This window comes from Haliaeetus albicilla, chromosome 10 (genome assembly GCF_947461875.1).
Source record: "Haliaeetus albicilla chromosome 10, bHalAlb1.1, whole genome shotgun sequence".
NCBI lineage: Eukaryota > Metazoa > Chordata > Aves > Accipitriformes > Accipitridae > Haliaeetus > Haliaeetus albicilla.
In genome coordinates this window covers 20,840,897-20,859,149 of record NC_091492.1, presented here as the reverse complement: position 1 = coordinate 20,859,149, position 18,253 = coordinate 20,840,897, and the positions used below count along the sequence as shown (strand labels likewise).

The following is an 18,253-nucleotide window of genomic DNA, read 5'->3' as shown; positions in this document are numbered from 1 at the left end:
TTATCATAACATCATGGAGTTTTTGAAAACCATTTGCATAAATGTGTGACATGAAGAGTGGCATAGCTGCATTTGTAAGTTTGGAATGTAGGCTGTGTTGACTTACTGGTAAGTTGATGTTGATGCTTTGCAGGCTATGAAATCTATTTGTGCTTTGCTTTAGGTCTTGAAGTTTTAAAACAGGAGACTGCTGTAATTGAAAATGTCCCTATTTTGGGACTTTACCAAGTTCCTTCTGAAGGTGGTGGCAGAATTGTTTTGTACGGCGACTCTAATTGCTTGGATGACAGCCATCGACAGAAAGGTGTGTAAGCTTTGACATGCAGAAAAAGGTACTGTCTGAAGCTGACAACTGTCCTATGGGGTTTTTACAGCTCCCATCAGAAGTAGCTGTTTTCTAGGGACTCTCTGAATATTCCTAACTGGGGATTAATTTCAATTCTGCAGAGCTCTACTGAAAATGCTGTAAGCTGCAGTTACAACAAAAGAGCACCCCACATTAAATAGCCCCTCTGATAGATGGGAGCATTCCCCTCCCCCCAGGCCCCTTGCCCATTTTTCCATTCCACAAGCTTTGGGGGCTGTTTTTGGAGTGGTTTTTTTGCGGTGGGGTTGGGGAGAGGGGGTTGGTGTTGGTTGGTGGGTTTTTTTGCTTCTCTGGGGTGTGTTTGTTTCCAGAAAGCACTAACAGTTACATATGCTTGATCTGAAGTTGTAAGGAGGCCTTTAGGGGATCCCTTCACTTTTTCCCCAGTTGCATTTTCAGAATGTTTGTGTAGTACAATGGATTTTATCTTTTGAGTTTGCTCATCAGTGTGCCTTGTTCCCTTTGCAATGTTTGTCTTGTTCCCTTTGCAATGTTTGCCTTGTTCCCTTTGCAGTGTTTCCTGTGAGTATTTATGGTAATGTTCAATATTTCAGTTGTGCATTGCTATTTTCAGGTTATTCTACTTTGACACAAACCAGCTGGTGTAAATATGTCAGAAAGTAGGAATTTCTGTTTGGGTTTTCAAAGCATTTGTTTGCAACTCTGGATAGCAAGTGTGCAAGTTGTGTGTGCATGTGGTTTCTGTGGCTCCCAGAGAAGCCATTCTCATGCCTACACACTGTGGTTGGTCCTTATAAAACCTTTTTTCTAGCACTTTGTCTTATCTGACTTTTCAAATTTTTAAGAGATTGATTGGGTTTCTCATGACATGTAAAGCACAAGCTGGTAGATCTGTGGCTCGAGAGGCCAAAGATAATCCAATACCTGAGGTGTTTTTCTGCATTTCCACTGAACGTGATGTTCAACCTGAATTTTCCTTTTCTGATGAAAAGTACATTTATAATTTTTTTAAGCTTTTGTCCCTGACATTTTAAAATACTGGGTTAGGTAATCCATCCCTTGCCTAATTTATTTGAGTTTGAAGGAACTTACTGCCTAAGGGAGCTCTCTCTCTGTAGCTCATTTCTTTCTCTCCCAAACATTTTTTCTTTGAAAGCTCTCCAGTTTCTCCTTATCTGTCTTTGGGTGGCTTCCAATGAGTTGCCATAACACCCAATGTATCAGTGCCTTGTGTGCTTGCTGTAGGTTACTGAAAGCTCATAGCATAAGAGAAGATTCCTAGCTTTAAATTAAGTAATAGAAAATGACACTTTGTGACCTCCCTAATGCTGTTAACTTCAGCGTGACCTGTGAAGCAAGAAAAATTGGAAGGCTCTAAAGAAATCTTTAAATTAGCTTTTAAGTTGTGAACCAGGAGCTATGTCTCCTGCAGAGACATCGGTGGCTTTAACTGAGGTAAATTCCTAACATTTGTGACTATAAATCCTTAAAATCTGATTGACCTCTTTAAAAATCAAAGGTGAGGGTTTAAGGGACACCAGGATTATGAAGATTAATTCCCATTCCCAGCCAACTGTTCCTGGGGGAAGCAGTTCTGAGAAAAATAGTTTACTATATAATGGAAATAGCTGATAAGGCATTGTCCTATTCCTGCAAATGGAAGTTTCAGAGAACTGTGATGTTAACTAGCTGGACTGCTTGTTCGTTAGGGATAGCTCTGGATTAAGGTAGTAGTAATTCAGGAGAGAATCAAAATGTGGGTTCATGTGCTGTTGAAGTGCAAAGGAAAACCATGATCAAGTATATTGTGGCATTGACTCCCAGCCTGGTCTGTACCACAGCTGCTGTTGTAGGTACTGCTTTTGCTTTAGCTGGGATGTAGCCAGAACCTTTTCCCTTCATTTGTTTGTTTATTTTTTTAAGCTTGGGAAAGCAAATGAGTCATAACTTTCCACTGAAAACACTACCTTGTTCTTACTTTTCTTTGCAAGGTATTTATTTTGTCCTTTTAAAAAAATAGTTGGTTTTCCATTACCCTCTTAAAAATTATATCAGAAGCTCCGAGCTTCCTGGGTTTCTGCACCAAAAAACCTCATAATTTTTGCAGGGGCTTGGATGGCCTTGCATAACCTGGAATTCCCATATTTGAGACCTGGTTTATGTCCTACTCCCCCAAAGAGCCTGATTTGGTACACAATAGAAGATATTTTTAGACTGAAGAGATTATTTTTGTGTTTGTGTATTGGGGGTGGGGTGGTGAAAGTTGCATCTTTCTGAAATTGGGCCTAGAACTTTGAAGGAGAAGAACAAGAGCCAGGAAAACTGATTGTACTTCTAAATGTCATTACAGCCTTCTTAACAAAAAGGTAAGCGATTTTAAACGTAGCATAATGCATATCTTGTTTTGTGGCAATGAAATCCACAGATTGCTTTTGGCTCCTGGATTCCCTCCTGCAGTACACTTCTTACGGGGTGACGCCACCAAGTCTCAGCCATTCCGAAAACAGACAGCGACCGCCATCGGGAGCTGGCTACTCTCTCCCCGAGCGGATGGAAGGTGAGAGCTTTAACTACCAAGCAGAGCCACAACTGAGGGAGTGTCAGGGTGGAATTTAGGAAGACTGAGGCAGACCCCTTGAGTTATACGCCAGTAACATTAGTTTGGTGTGAGCTCTACAATATTCTGTTGTTTTACTATAGAAGAGAGCACTTACTGTAGGGATTTCTCCTGATATAGTTGTGATTTGACTGAAGAAAATGTTCTGTTCATAGAGCAGGAATTTTCAGATGCCTGGTATTCTAGTTACTTGCTATGGAGCGTGTAAAGCATTCAGTCTTGTCTCACAGGCTGCCAGCAAAACTTGGATTACCTACCATCGTAGGTGCACAGTCTTACTGTTTTGTAAGGTACCCTTTAGTTAATTCTAACCCAAGATTTAGCTACGAGTTATCATTACTGTAGAGAGCTCCTGGGTTTACAGCAAGTCTGTTTAGCCGGAGGCAAATGTCAGTAACTCTTATCCTACCAGTCTTTTGGTAACCCAGTCTGTCTCTGCTGTGAGTTGCAGGTAACCATTTGCATCGATACTCAAAGGTGCTCGAGGCTCACTTGGGAGACCCTAAACCCCGGTCCCTTCCTGCTTGCCCTCACCTGTCCTGGGCCAAACCACAGCCTTTGAATGAAACTGCCCCCAGGTTAGTATACATCTTTCTTACAGCTATACAACAAGTCTTGCTTTTGAGTTCAACTGAAGAACTATTTGTTCCATCTGCTTTTGAAAGGGACAACTGGAATATCTTTCCTAGAGAAATACCAGATTGCAAAGAGAAAATAATGATTAATGCTTCTTCACTGAATAATTCTGACTCACCTTATAGCTACACTATGAAACTTGGGGGGATTTTAAAAATAGCTTCACAAGTCAGTTTACCACTGTGATTGAGTGATCCCAACTTAGAGTGAACAGTCTTTGTTAAATCTATCGTCAGTGTGTGCCTTTGAAATAGTTTTCTGATGCAGTTTCTTGGACAGCTCGCCTAACTGCCTACTGTTGTTGTCGTGGTTTAACCCCAGCCAGCAACTAAGCACCACACAGCCACTCACTCACTCCCGCCCCACCCAGTGGGATGGGGGAGAAAATCATGAAAAGAAGCAAAACTCGTGGGTTGAGATAAGAACGGTTTAATAGAACAGAAAAGAAACAACTAATAATGATAATGATAGCACTAATAAAATGACAACAGCACTAATAAAATGACAACAGCACTAATAAAAGGATTGGAATGTACAAATGATGTGCAGTGCAATTGCTCACCACCCACCGATCGACACCCAGCTAGTCCCCAAGCGGCAATTCCCCGCCCCCACCCCAGTTCCTAAACTAGATGTGACGTCACACGGTATGGAATACCCCGTTGGCCACTTCGGGTCAGCTGCCCTGGCTGTGTCCTGTGCCAGCTTCTTGTGCCCCTCCAGCTTTCTCACTGGCTGGGGATGAGAAGCTGAAAAATCCTTGACTTTAGTCTAAACACTACTTAGCAACAAGTGAAAACATCAGCGTTATCAACATTCTTCACAGCTGAAACCAGGACGGTTGTATTGTTTGTTAACTTGAAGGAAAGTGTGTCAGCATACAGCCCATACTTGTCTGCTGAGCTGGTAACTTTTGGTAGTCTGTGTGCAAGAGAGAGAGTTGTTGGTAAATAGTTGCCAATCTAAGTGTGTCCCTGTGGCATCTGAATTTAACTTTGGAGCCCTGCAAACTGCACAACCTAAAGAATGGAGCAGATTATCATTTGGGTCTGAACTAGTGAGTTATTTGTAGGTTTCAACTGTCACTTTCTTTAGATGTTTCTACAAAATTCCTTGCATTACCGAAGTGGGCAGACAATTCTGTCTTTACATTTCTTCTAGCAATCTTTGGAAACATCAAAAGTTACTGTCAATTGACCTTGATAAAGTGGCTCTGCCCAGTTTTCGACAGAACCGACCCCAAGTGAGACCACTGTCCCCTGGAGAAAGTGGAGCATGGGACATTCCTGGAGGTAAATTTGAAAAATTTGAAAGTTGCTGGTTTGCTTTGCTTTTTGTATAAGCTTTGAAAAAACCCAAACATGGTGCAGCCAGAAGAGAGGCCACGTGTTTTATTTCCAGTTGTGAAAAACAAGCAAATAATAGTATGACTGTGTTGTAAAAGGCTGACTGATGAAGCCTAAGAGAAATATTTTTGCATAGGAATAGTTTATTCAGAAGAAAGCATGCGTGCCATACTGGCAGGAGGATTTTGGTGGGTGCTTTTTGGGTAGTTGAGGTTTGTTTTGGTGCTGTTCAGACCGACGGGTGTCAGCAGCAGTCCCTGTCCTTGGGAACTGTGGCTAGATACCTTCTGCTAATTAAAATTCCTTGCGTGAGTGCACAAAAGCAGAGTCCAGACGATTTTGTCTGAATGGTGCCTTGGGCAAGGTGTTACACTAACAAATGATGTAGAGCACTTGAAACAGCTTTCAGTCTCATGGTGGGCTGCTCTCCTGTATAAGCTTGACACTGCAGACCCAGCTGGAAGTGGTTTGAAAGCCTCACGCGTGCTCTTTTCCCAGTCTGAGCTGCTAGACTGAAAGAACCCTGTAAAAACAAAGGGTTTGGTTCTATAACTCATCCTTGCCATGTGCGTGCATGGTCTCTGGAGCAAGCACAAAATCACTTCCTCGTGGCATCAGGATTTGGTGTGATTTATAGAAATTACTTAGTGGTAAAATTATGGTCAAGCATTTGCATCTCTCTTCTAATACAGAACAGAAGATTGTTGTTGCAGGGGAAATCTCGGTTATACTTTCATGTGCCCAAATAGGTCAAGGTGGAAATGCTGGTGCTAGCCTCCTGTCTTATTTTTGCTAATCGGTCTGCAGTTGTTAATCTTCCTGTCTGAAATGTAATCTGATTAATAGCTGTTTCGTCTTTGAACAAGCGTTACCATTGGATCATTTTGGTAGATAGTGTTAATGCTGCAAAGACGTCGTAGCTCATGCAGTCACTAGTCACTTCCAAACCTCTTTGACTTTCTAGGTATAATGCCTGGCCGGTACAACCAGGATGTAGGACAGACTATTCCGGTCTTTGCTTTTCTTGGTGCCATGGTGGTTCTGGCATTCTTTGTGGTGCAGATCAACAAAGCGAAGAGCAGGCCAAAGAGACGGAAACCACGAGTGAAACGACCGCAGCTTATGCAACAGGTTCATCCACCAAAGACGCCTTCTGTGTGAAAGCTCTCGCTTGCCAAAGATGACCTCCTTTTACTGGTTGCTTTCCTGGGCAATCGATTGCTCCCAGTGAAGGTGCCATGAATGCGACACTGATCCTACTAGTAATTCACACCTGACATCATCTCATAGTCTTTGGTTTCTGGAGAGAAAAAAAAAAAAGGACCTCAGTTGATCGTCTGTACATAAAACTGCAGCTTTAAGCAGCCAAAGCCACCAAAGACTTGAATACTGTTTAAATGGCTGCTTAGTCACTACATATCCCAAGAGGGGGAAAGTGGACCTTTTTTTTAAGCTGACCAAACTAAAATTTATTTGTTTAGAGGCTATTTTCTATATTTATTGTTGGGGAGGGCGGGGGGAAAAGTCACTTTAAGGACCTCTGCTAAGGAAAAACAAGTGCATTTTTTTGGATGGAATGCAATTTTCTAGAACGGTATTATGCTGAAGATTATAACGTACACCATTAAAGGAGGGAGGGGGCAAGAGAGACCAGTACAAATTGGTGAGACATACTCCTGCAGTTTATTTTTATAAAGCCAACTACCATGATGTTTTGTAATTTTTGGTCATGATTTCACCGTTGTTGGTGAAGCAGATTTTCAATAAATATGTTATCTATATGAAGCTAAAACAACGTGCTAGATGGCTCTTCTTTCCACTGCCAGTCATAGAGAGCAAGTTGAGTAGAGAAGATTTTCATGTCTTCCCCTCTTCACCCCCTATCTTTATCCTTAACATCAGCATCCTATGCTGCAGACTTTCCTTTGGAGTATTAATGGGACAGTCATATAAACGGTGCTCGCCCTGAATGAATGCAGAGTTTTGAAAACCTTCAAAAACTGCAGAAGCGGCTAACGAGGAGAGAGCTCCCAAAGGGCAGCTCAGTGATAAGCTGTATAAGAAACTGTCACGTGGATGGCACCTAACAGCATAGCGTTGTACGTCACAAAGCCAAAAACCCTGTCTCCTTTGGTTTGTCCTGCTTGAAAGCCTGCGACTTGTTATGGGCTTAGCTAAGGACGCAGGCACAAGTTGCCCCTGACCATGTGGTGTCAGTTAACATTGCCATCATTGAAATAGCTTCTCTCTTTTGTAGTGAAGCTGCGAGATTTTCCCTGACAGCTGCTTTTATCGCGGCTCCAAATAAGAGTACTTTTTCCCAGGAGGAGCAGGGAGGTGATGGCTACCTCTGTTGGTGAACAGAAGCAGTGCCTGGGCAGGGAAGTGGTCTGTACTGGTGGATGGTCCTGGGTGAGCTCTTGGGCAGCTCATCGGCTCCTGCACAGCCCTGGGCACAGCTGAAGAGGGAGAAGGTGCCCAGGACAGCCCCGCTGGGCAGTCTGACTGTACCCACCCTGTTTGGTGCTTACAATGATGGATGGTGGTGGTGGGCCTTGGGAAGGGCACTGCAGGAGAGAACATGTGACCTGGGGCAAACCTTCCAAGAGATGGCCGTGGATAGGGTTTCACAGTGCACGAGTGTCCCGCAAAAAGGATTGTGAAAACCCATTTTCCCTAACCTGGAGAGTGGTTGGCTTTCCCCAGCCTGCCTCTTCCCTTCTGAAGATGAGGATGCACTGGAAGAGGCGACATCCTGTTGCCATGCCAGAGAAGGCATCAAGCTTTCACTTTGGAGCCGTCAGCGGAAACTCGTTGGGGCTGAGGAGATGGCCCTGAGGTTGGGCTGCTTGTGCCATCCCAATGGGGCTGGAGCCCATTGCTCCTCCCTTTCTGACCACGGACCCATGCTGACAGAGGGGATTTTCTCCATCTGACCCATGGCATCAGGGCCTCTCGTAGGACCAACCGGCAAGAGCTCTGCAAGTCATACTGGTTGCGAAAGAGCTGCCAGTAAAGGTGTAAAATCTCAAGGGCCAGACCTCAGAAGGAAATGCAAGTAACAAAGCGTAATTGTAGTCACTGTTTTCATTTGTCCAAAACAAGGACTGTCTGCGCTTTTGTACCTTTGACTGTCTTCAGAGTAATAACATGGAAAATATATCAACAGCCCTTTTTCCATCAAAGGGAAGGGAGGAGGGCACCTGCCAAGGGGACGCAGCAGTGGGTAAAGCTGCCAACCCACGGCGACCCTTGGGTCACAGCTCATAGCCCAGGGGCTGGAGCACCCTGGTAAATAGGAGAATGGGTGAAAAAATAGAAGCAAGGGAGCCCAGAGTCCCTGAGCAGAGAAACTGCCTGGAGCTGCTGTGCCAGTGTGGGAGGTGGGCTGCATCCCTTTGATTCAAGGCGCTCCCCTCAGAGGGAGCCTGGAAAGCTTTGGTGCCGCTGCTCAGCTCGGTGCTAATGAGGAGGCTCGCTCCGCTCATCACAGCACTAATGAGAGATTATAGCTCCATTACAGCCTCGAAACCAGAGTCAAGCTGTATCAAAGCGCCAGTCCGAATTAAGAGCCTTTCCCAGTGGCTGGTATTTTACAGCCCAGTGGCCAATTTCTAAATCGTAGAGGCCAATTATTTCCGAAGCCTTTGGTGTGCAGCTAATGAAGGCCTGGAAGGGCCCTTCTAAATGGTTATAAGCCCCGTAGGCGGCAGAGATGTAATGGAGGTGGCAGGCACAATTAGCCATCCATAATTCCTCCTAGCAGCTGATTAAAGTCTCTTTATCCGTCTTACCGAGATCAGAAGGGCACATATGTGGGAAATCAAAAATGCATTAGGGGCTGTCAGCCAGCATCAGGGGCCTGCGCACTGAGCCCTGGGGCAGTGGCATGTGCTGGGAGCGGGCACAGAGCTGCTGCGTGTCCCCCTGTGTAGGGGATGGGCCCCTCGTCCCCGTGGGGTGCAGCCTCTTCCATGTGGGTCCCCTGCAGCACCAGTCACCCCATCCTGTTATCCCGGCACCCCCTTTCCCTGGGTGGAGCAGGGGATGGGATGGGGTGGCTCCTCACTAAGGTCTCCCAAGTGCCCGGTGGGCTTTTTAGCTGCTGTGGAGACACCGAGGGGTGCTGGCCTCATCCTGCACCCAAGGAGCGGAGAAGCATCAACCAGCCGAACGGTCTGAAGGGCCCTCGCTGCAGCCGCCTTCCCTCGCCCTCCCTGCCCCGGGATGTTCCAAAGTGCCTCATGGTGGGAATTTCATGGATGGGGTGAATGCAGCTGGAACAGGGAGTCCCCAGCCTGCCCAGCCCAAGCCCCGTGCTGGGAGCTGCTGGGGCTGCCGGTTTTCCTGGGGTCTGTACTAGCTCTTGGAGGCTTGGGGATACCCGCGGAGAGCAGGACGCGGACCGCCGGTCCCGAGCCAGGGCGATGCGTGAACCGTGGACCCCCGCTCTCCACGGGAGCTTTGGGGCGATGCCCGCTCCCCTGCACCCGAGCCGGGGTGGGATCAGGACGGGGCTTTCCTGGGGTGAGCTCGGGTGGGGTTTCCCACGACCGGCTCCTGCCCCGTCCCCCGGTGCCCCCTCCCCGCTGGGGCGGGGGGTGGGGGTCCGCGGAGCCCCCGCGCTCACCCGCGCCCGCCTCCGCGGGGCCCGGCGGGGGGGGGGGGGCGAGGGGGGGTTGCTCTCCCCCTGCCCGCCCCGGCCCAGAGCCCTGCCGGGGAGGCGCCAGGATGGAGCGGGCGGCGGGCGAGGGCCGGCCGCTGCTGCCGGGCAGCGCCGGGCTCTCCTCCGCCGGCGCCGTTTTCATCATGCTGAAGTCGGCGCTGGGCGCGGGGCTGCTGAGCTTCCCCTGGGCCTTCGGCAGGGCCGGCGGGGCCGCCCCCGCCCTCCTGGTGGAGCTGGTAAGGCGGGGGGGTCGGGGGGGGGGCGAGGGGCTGAGGGCAGCGGCATCCCCAAAGGGAGCCGAGATACCTGCCGGCCTGGGGAAAAGGGGCGAGGGGAAGGCGGGGTTCACCTGCCCCGGCATCTGGGGGGGCTGGCGGGGGCACCCTTCCCTTTGTACCTGCGTCCCGATCCGGGCTGAAAGGGAGAACAGGGGTGCAAAAGCCGCTGCCGCCTTAGAGATGCTCTTTGCCTCTGAAGCCACGCTTTTAGCTGGCTTTTAGCTCAACCTAAAATAAAATTGGTAGCTGGTCCCCTGTATGTCCCCAAAACCTCAAATCTAAACCCAAAGTATCACATAGGGCTGTTTCTCCATCCTTTTGCTGGCTCGTGTTACCCGGGGCCACAAGGTGACCTGGCTGGCGACCTGGTCCCTGGCCATGGCCCTTCTGGGTCCCCCCCTGGGTCCGGGGGGTGATGGAGGGTCCCTGTGGTGTTTCTTCCCGGGTCCTGTCCCCACAGGGCTCGCTGGTCTTCCTGGTGAGCGGGCTGGCGGTGCTGGGCTATGCCGCAGCCCTCAGCGCCCAGCCCACCTACCAGGGGGTCGTCCGGGCGGTGTGCGGGGCAGCAGCGGGGAAGCTCTGCGAGGTCTGCTTCCTCCTCAACCTCTTCATGATCTCCGTGGCCCTCCTCAGGGTGGTGGGTGACCAGCTGGAGAAACGTGAGTTGTTTCCCCCCCTACCACGCCTGGGGCTGGTGGCTCCTGGGAGTGAGGGGCAGGTGGTCCCATGTGGGCTGGGGGCAGCCCTGGGGTTTTCTTGGGACCCGCCAAGGATGTGGGGCTCCCTGGCCCTGGCATGATGTCATGCTCCCAACCCCCTTGGGCTACCTTTCGAGGTGCTGCTGACCCCCCCACTGCCCCCTGCAGTATGCGACTCCTTGTACCCCAATGGAACGCTGAGCGGGGCCCCCCCGCCGCCCCCCTGGTACGTGGACCAGCGCTTCACCCTCTCGGCTCTCTGCATCCTCGTCATCTTCCCGCTCTCCGTCCCCAGGGAGATCGGCTTCCAGAAGTACTCCAGGTACCACCTGGGCCACCCTTGGGGTGGCCCACCCCTGGGCACCCTATACCCCCGGCCACCTCCTCCCGGGTCCCTGTGGGGCCACAGGACACCCCTCCCACCCACCCCCACGCCCCCCCCAGCTGCCAGGGGTCTGCATGCTGACGCTCTCCCATACCCTGGCAGCATCCTGGGCACGCTGGCCGCCTGCTATCTCACCCTGGTCATCATCCTGAAATACTACCTGCAGGCAGAGAGCCTGAGCTCGTCCGAGCCCCCCCAGCCCTCCAGGTAGGGGGGGGGTCAGCCCCCGTCCCTTCCGCCCCATCTTCTGTGGCATCAGCAGTGGCATGGGGCAAGGCTGGAGGCCATGCAGGGAGTGGCCATGGGGGGGCGGAGGGTGAGCTGGGGACAGCACTGGCAGGGTGGTGGGTGGGTGGCAGCCCCCAGCCTCAGCTTTCACCCCAGCAATCCTCCCATCTCCCAAAATCACCGGGCAGAAGGTTCCTGCAGGCTTCACAGCTTACGCCACCAAGGTCCCCTCTGCGTCTGGGGGCCTCACACCCCTTGCTCTGCACTTCCTCCCCCCCCATGCCACAGGGCCTCCTCCTGGGCCTCCATCTTCAGCGTCATCCCCACCATCTGCTTTGGCTTCCAGGTAGGTCATCCCCACAGTCCCCGACTGCCGGGGCAGCGCTGGCAGCCTCCCGCAGCGTCCCGGACTGTGGGGACACCACCCCTTGTGGGGGGGGGTTGCAGGGAAGGGGACCCATGGCTGTCACCAGTGGTGGCTGCGGGGCAAGACACAAGCCCCTGGGGATGGGCGAGAGTGGGACAGGGCACCCACGGGTGGAGGGAAGTCACTGGGGGTGGGGGTTGTCCCTGCGTGGGGCCCCAGCACCATTCCCCCCTGCCTTGCAGTGCCACGAGGCTTGCGTGGCCATCTACAGCAGCATGCGCAACCAGAGCTTCTCCCACTGGGTCACCGTCTCTGTGCTCTCCATGCTCATCTGCCTGCTCATCTACTCCCTCACCGGTAACCCCAGCACCGGAGCCCTTCACCCCCTCCTTGCCCCAGGGGTTCCCCAGCCCCAGGCTCATCCATCCTCCTTGGGGCTCCTCTGTCCTTCTCACCGGCACGGCCGCCCACCCCCACCTCCCCATCGGCAGGGCTCTACGGCTACCTGACCTTCGGCGAGGCCGTGGCGTCCGACATCCTGATGTCCTACCCAGGGAATGACCCGATCGTCATTGTCGCCCGCCTGCTCTTTGGCGTCTCCATCGTCACCATCTACCCCATCGTGGTGCTGCTGGGCAGGTGAGGGGGTGGTGGCGAGCCAGGTTGTTCCCCCCGGCCCGTGTGGCTCTGCTGGGTGCCGTCAGCCCCCCCGACACCCTCCCCAGGTCGGTGGTGCGAGATGTGTGGTCAACGCCCAAGCGTGGGGCCGCAGCGGTACCCGAGGCGCACGAGCGGTGGAACCGGGTGGCACTGACAGTCGCCTGGATGGCCACCACACTCGCCATCGCCCTGTTCGTCCCAGACATTGGCAAGGTCATTGAGCTCATTGGGGGCATCAGCGCCTTCTTCATCTTCATCTTCCCAGGCAAGAGTGAGCAGTGGGAGGGAGGGGATGGGGTCATCGGTGCCAAGAGCGTCGCTGCGGTGGGGCTGTGGTGGTGGGTGGCTCATCCTGGCCCCATTTTGGGGGTGCAGGGGAGTGCTTGTGGGGGATGCCACAGTGGGCCCTGGGTGAAGGGTGCCATGACAGCGGGGCTGAGCCTCTGCGTTGGCGGCAGGGCTGTGCCTGGTGTGCATGACTGGGACCCGCTCCCTCAGACCACGCAAAAAGTGAGTGTCTGTGGGCTCGGCGGTGCGGGCAAGGGCAGGGGTACGGGCACGGGCAGGGGCAGGGGCAGGGTGCAGCATCCCATGACCCATGGCTCGGGCAGGCTCCCTGGGGGTCACCCTGGCCAAGGTGGGACCCCCATGAGGAGGGGGATTTGGGGCACCTGTAAGCACTAAAAGCAGGAGCACTTGCTGCGGGATGTGAGGTCTGCGGTGGGGCTGAAGGGTGGGTATGGAGGGATGTGCTCTGACATTGGAGATATCGGGGATGTGCCCAGGCATTGGGGAGGTGCCCAAACATTGGGGATGTGCCTGGGTACCAGGCGTGTGCCCAGGCAATGGGGTTGTGCCCAGGTATTGGGGGTGTGCCCAGGCATCAGGGAGGTGCCCAGGTACCAGACCCCTTGCAACGCAGAGCAGCTGTAGAGGAAGGAGAGCCGTGGGGTTTGGGAGCACTGGGGAATCCGGAGGGGGGTCAGGTGGGCGTCAGAGGGGCACGGTGCCCCAAGGCAGGCAGTTGTCAAGTGTTCAGTGTCTGCTGCGCCCGGGCGGTGCGTCCCCATCACCACTCCTGGCTGGAGAGGCTGGGGCACAGCAGCGGCCCGTGTCAGGGGGACCTGGCACAGTGCTGGCAAGTTTTGGGGTAAGCGTGTGCCAAAGTGTGTCTGCGGTGCCCGTGGGGGAGCAGCAGAGTCTGAGTGAGGATGGAGGTGATGTGAGGGGGTCCTGTCCCCCATGGCAGCTGGAGGGAGCACCCCCGGACCTTGGGGTCTCAGCCAAGAGGGTGTCCTGGGATGGGGGCAGGGGCGAGGCTGTCTGGGCAGGGGCGAGGGTGCCCCTGGGGATGCTGAAGTGCTGGGGGGGGCAAGGCAGGAGGTAAGCAGGGGCACCCAGGTGGGCGACAAGGACTTGGAGAGGTGCCTCGGGGAAACCCGCCAGGGCGTGAGCCCGGGAGTGCTGTCACGAGGAGGGGACAACATGAGCCGGAGCGATGGGGACAGTCCCAGCCTGCCTGGGGCAGTTCGTGAAGGTGCACGGCACCGACAACCCCACGACAGAGCAGCACTGAGGTTTGGGGGTGAGTGCCACGTCCTGGGGGCTCGGCGTCCGGTTGAGAAGGGGGGCTGTGTGCCCGGCGAGAGGGGGACAGGGAGGTGCCGACCCACAGGTCACGGGACTGGGGATGGAGCCGGGGAGGGGGCAGGGGTGGGGGCATGAGGCAGTAGGGTGAGGACTGGGGGTGTGTGGGAGCGGCCGTGCCTGAGCATGGGGGGCTGATGTGGGTCTGTGCCCCCTCAGCGGGGCTGCCGGGCACAAGCAGAACCGGGGTTGGTCTCGTGGTGGCGGCTGCCAGGCTTTTGACCAGATTTCGTGTATCATTGCAGTGGGCACGGGGGATGAGCCGGAGGGGCTGCCGGGGTCTTTGGCCATCCGCCGGGAGCGATGCAGAGGAGCATAGCAGAGAAGGCTGAGCGCCCACAGAGAGCCCCACACCCGGGGGGCCGGGGGCCAGGGGGTGGCATGTTACTGGGGGTTGGTTCTGTCCCACCGGCCCCCTGCTCGTGTCCCCGCAGGGCTGCTTTCATCGCCTGGGGTGTCCTCTCCGTGCTCTGCGGCACCTTCGTCTGCGGGCAGAGTGCTGCCCTGGCCGTGCTGGGGCTGCTGCACTGAGGGGCAGCGGACCCCGCTATTGTGCCCCCCCGCCATGACCACCGCCACGCTGGACAGCCACCCTGGACACGGCTACGCTGCTGGATCCCATCACGGTTTTATTTGGCATCACCGTCCCTGTTGTACAGCGGCTAATAAAGACGGGACAGGGTATCGGCGAGGGCCCTGCGCCATGCACCCTGAGGGATCCCCACGCACGGCGGGGTGGGGGCAGGATGGGCAGCGAGCGCTGCACACAGACAGACAGACCACAGACAGACGTACAGACCCCAGGAAGGGGGGGGGGGGAGGGCAGCCACCCCCACACCTGCAAGGCACCTGCTGCCACCACACACACACACGCAAAGGAAACCCCTCGGGACCACCCGCACCCCGCAGGACTAAAAAGCACCCCAGTAGCAGGGCTACCCTCCCTTTGCCACCACCCTGAACTCCCCCCCCACTCAGGGACAGGGGTCCCCATCCCTGTAGGCACACACACACTGCTCCAGGCACAGTCTCACCCCCCCAGCCCCCTCCCTGGGTGGCCCTGGGGACTAGCAGGGACCCCCCCAACTTATCCACCCCAGGGGGGCTCCAGCCTCCCACTCCCACCCCTGTTACTCATCACTGGCTCCCTACCCCTGCCTTGCCCCCTCCCCATCACCCAGCTGCCTGCACCCTGCCTCCCCCACTCCCTGCCTGCCCATGCCTGGGGGATCCCCCCCGCCAAACCCTGCCAGCTGCTCTTTGGCAGACCCCAGGGGGACACCCTCTACCTCCTCCCAACTCCCCCCCCCAGACCACCCCACTGCAGGGAGAGGTGACCCAGGTGATGGGGTAGCCAGCAGGGGGGATCCTATGGGGTGCTGGGGACACACACAGGGGTTTCCTTCACTGCAGACAGGTCACACCGACACCTCCCACCCGCCCCAGCCACGCAGGGAGTCACGGCCACCCCGCAGCAGGGACGGATGGTGGCGGGCCCCCGGCAGCAGTGATCACTCTCGGCTCAGGGTGCACCAGGCAGCTGCAGAGGAACAGCACAAGAGGGTCACCTCTGCCCAGCCCCACACCACCCCAACCCACCCAGCGCACACTGCCCCGTGCCCCCTGCCCACCCCAGCTCCCCAGCAGTGGTGCTGGCCACCCAGGGGTCCTTCTCCCCCACCCCGCGGGGCAGGCACCCTCCTACCTGGCACGGCCACGCTGGAGACGGCCTCGGGCTGGCTCAGCGTGTCCACCTTGACGTGCTGGAAGCCCTTGCAGGTGGCACTCTGCAGGTGCCTGCGCCCGGGCGGGAAAGAGTGGGCGACAGCCTCCCCTAAGTCACCATCCCAGCCCCCTGCAACCCCGTCGGCTCTGGCAGGGGCTGGGTGCCAGCAATCCCGCTCACCCTCCCCTTAGGCAAAGCACCCTGCCATGGTTCGGGACAGCGTAGACCTCCCATTCCCCCATGTCCAAAGGCATCCCCAGGCAGAAGATGCACAGAGACGTCCCAAGCCCCCTGTCCCCTTTACAGTGACAGCCCCAGGACAGACAGATCGATCCTCGTCCCTGCCATCAGACAGGGGACGCAGCTTGGGACTCAGCAGCTCCAATACCCCTCCGCGCCTGAGCACCCCACCCAAAAATGAGCTCTTTGCGCCCCCTCCCCTACCTCTTCCAGTCCTCCTCAGTCTCCCAGAACTCGTAGACGATGAAGGTGACCCCATCGGGCAGCTTCACCGCGGTGACGCTGGCAGGAGCGGGGAGAGGGGTGAGCCCTGAACCGTGGGGCATCCCTCCCCCCTCGGCCTCTGCAGCCACAGGCACACTGTAGGGTAGGCCACCAAGGGGGTGACCCCAGCCCCAGCAGCCCAGGTAGGGGGAGCCCCCCCCATCCCAGCACTCCCCAGCCCATACAAAAGGGTTTTGGTGGCCAAGCGTCACTACACCCCCAAATCCTGGCTGGTTTGCCTCAGCCCTTCACTTGGTGGAGCGCCCCTTGCTGTGAGGGCAGCTGGACAACGCCTGCCCCCCCCCGCCCCCCGCTGCACGTCTGCCGGTGGTACCCACTGGAAGCAGTCCCGCTCCCCGGCCACGCTCTTCAGGTACTGCTTCAGGGAGCTGCAAAACTCGCCCAGATGCTTGTGCGACACCGTCATCTCATCCCGCACCAGGAGGAGGTACTGCCAGGCCCCCCGAAACACAGCGGCATGTGAGACCCAAAAAACACGGTGACACGCCCCACCCCCAAGTCCGATGCCACGCTGCAGGGACACCCCAGCACCCCATGGGTGGTGGCCAGGCACTCTCACCGTGCAAGCCGTGCTCTCGCTGTCTGACAGCCGCTGGTGCAGGTCAAACCAGAGAGTCTGGGAAAAGGGGGAAAAGGGGGGGGGGGCTGAGGCTTTGTGTCCCTCCCCGGCTGGCAGGTTTCTGTCCCCGTGCTTGGCATTATGGGCTGTTCCCCCTTCTCTCCAGGGGATGGCTCCAAGAGCTGTTTGCACCTTAACGTCCTCCCATCAAGACCCTCTGCAAAAGCTTCCCGTGCTCCCAGTGCAGCCGACATCCCCAACACCACGTCCTTGCATCAGCCCCAAAATAGCTGTCACCTTTTCACGGTCCCTGAATTGTCCCTGGGGTGGCATGAGCAGGGGTACCCATCCCTCCTCAGTGCCCACTTGCACCTTCCCAGCCCTGCGCACACTCTTATTTCCTCTGGCAACCACGATCAACATTTTTCTGCCCTCAACCTTCATGGCACCTCTCTGCTGCCATGTACAGCACCACTTTTCCCCTGTCCCCTTCTGCCCTGAAAGTGCAAACCAGGAGGATTTCAGAAACCTCTCCTGTACTGCAACATTTTCTCCTTCAAGTCCCTAGATGGAGTAAGACTGCCTCTGCAAGAGACATTGTCTTCTTCCTTATGTTTTTCCTGGTTTAAATAAACTCAGTTAATTGTTCCACATTCAATAGCTGCCATCAGCTCATCAGATGCAATATCCTCCAACATCATCACCACCAGCAACCCAACTCCCACCCGTGGCCCATGCATGCCACAGCACAGGGATGGGCATGGCTACCTCTTGATCACCTCTGTCCTAACCAGGGCAGGAAGGGGCTGGGGCTGCGGGGACACCCAAGGGGCAGCCCCACGCATGGAAACGCTGGCCCTTACCTTGTCCTCCAGCCTGCCGATCAGCTCGGCGAGCCTGTTGATCTGCCCCTCCAGCCCCTCCGCCTTGGTGTCGGGGGACCCTGCGCAGAGCCAGGAGGCAGTGATGGAGCAAGAGGCACCCGCAGACACCCTCAAGAGCCCTGTTGCCCTCCGGGGAAGTCAAGCATTGCCTCCGTGCTGCCGCCGGGACCAGAGCTCCCTTCCCCAAGTGCCCCCAGCCACTCCAGGCTGCCAGTGCGGCTGGGAAGCGGCCATTGCTTACCAGTCTGGAAGCTCTTCCCATGCTCCCTGGGGACCATCCAGTTGGTGGGAGAGTAGCTGGGCACAGAGCTGTCGTACCAGGTGTCCATCAGACCGTGGCCAGCCTTGCCGGGATAGTGCCTGCAACCAGAGAGCACGTGGGCGGTTAGGGGGGGCAGAGCCGGGCACATACAACATGGCATGAGCCAGCCCCAGGGAGCCGACATCGGAGCAGCCTTTTTGGCAGCTCTGCCACCAACACCAGACCCCTTGGAGAGCAGCAGTGCCTGCACCGTGCCCAAGCAGCACAGGCTTCCCTCCTTCAACATCACCTGGCATGGGGAGTGGGTCAGAACTAGAGCAACATCAGTGGGCTGCTCCCAGCAGCCATCACTTTTCTTTCCTGCTTATGAAACACCGCAGCAGCCCTCCTGGCATCTCCTGCAGCCCTCGGGGATTTTTTCTTCCCTAGACAGACACCCAC

General features: G+C 55.4%; 3 protein-coding genes across 6 annotated transcripts in view; 2 read left to right on the top strand and 1 right to left on the bottom strand.

Moving 5' to 3' along the window:
• Window positions 1–6,722, top strand: part of MBTPS1 (membrane bound transcription factor peptidase, site 1) — a 28,401-nt gene extending 21,679 nt beyond the window's left edge. For 2 of the 3 annotated variants that reach the window (XM_069793728.1, XM_069793729.1), the window contains exons 19-23: window positions 164–304; window positions 2,754–2,885; window positions 3,391–3,523; window positions 4,743–4,873; window positions 5,892–6,722. In XM_069793728.1, the coding sequence (XP_069649829.1) occupies window positions 164–304; window positions 2,754–2,885; window positions 3,391–3,523; window positions 4,743–4,873; window positions 5,892–6,088 (734 nt within the window). In that variant the 3' untranslated portion in view covers window positions 6,089–6,722. The remainder of the gene's footprint in view (window positions 1–163; window positions 305–2,753; window positions 2,886–3,390; window positions 3,524–4,742; window positions 4,874–5,891) is intronic. The other variant, XM_069793730.1, reaches the window with a different exon arrangement.
• Window positions 6,723–9,641: 2,919 nt separating this feature from the next.
• SLC38A8 (solute carrier family 38 member 8) lies at window positions 9,642–14,538 on the top strand. The gene is made up of 10 exons (XM_069793725.1): window positions 9,642–9,829; window positions 10,332–10,530; window positions 10,738–10,891; window positions 11,057–11,161; window positions 11,471–11,528; window positions 11,792–11,906; window positions 12,041–12,188; window positions 12,275–12,474; window positions 12,668–12,719; window positions 14,291–14,538. The coding sequence occupies exons 1-10, from the start codon at window positions 9,659–9,661 to the stop codon at window positions 14,385–14,387; spliced, it is 1,299 nt and encodes a 432-aa protein (XP_069649826.1). The 5' UTR covers window positions 9,642–9,658; the 3' UTR covers window positions 14,388–14,538.
• NECAB2 (N-terminal EF-hand calcium binding protein 2) overlaps window positions 14,466–18,253 on the bottom strand; it is a 98,219-nt gene continuing 94,431 nt past the window's right edge. For both annotated transcript variants that reach the window (XM_069793727.1, XM_069793726.1), the window contains exons 7-13: window positions 17,792–17,910; window positions 17,530–17,609; window positions 16,667–16,723; window positions 16,425–16,537; window positions 16,027–16,104; window positions 15,562–15,653; window positions 14,466–15,396 (exon numbers count right to left, since the gene is read on the bottom strand). In XM_069793727.1, the coding sequence (XP_069649828.1) occupies window positions 15,368–15,396; window positions 15,562–15,653; window positions 16,027–16,104; window positions 16,425–16,537; window positions 16,667–16,723; window positions 17,530–17,609; window positions 17,792–17,910 (568 nt within the window). In that variant the 3' untranslated portion in view covers window positions 14,466–15,367. The remainder of the gene's footprint in view (window positions 15,397–15,561; window positions 15,654–16,026; window positions 16,105–16,424; window positions 16,538–16,666; window positions 16,724–17,529; window positions 17,610–17,791; window positions 17,911–18,253) is intronic.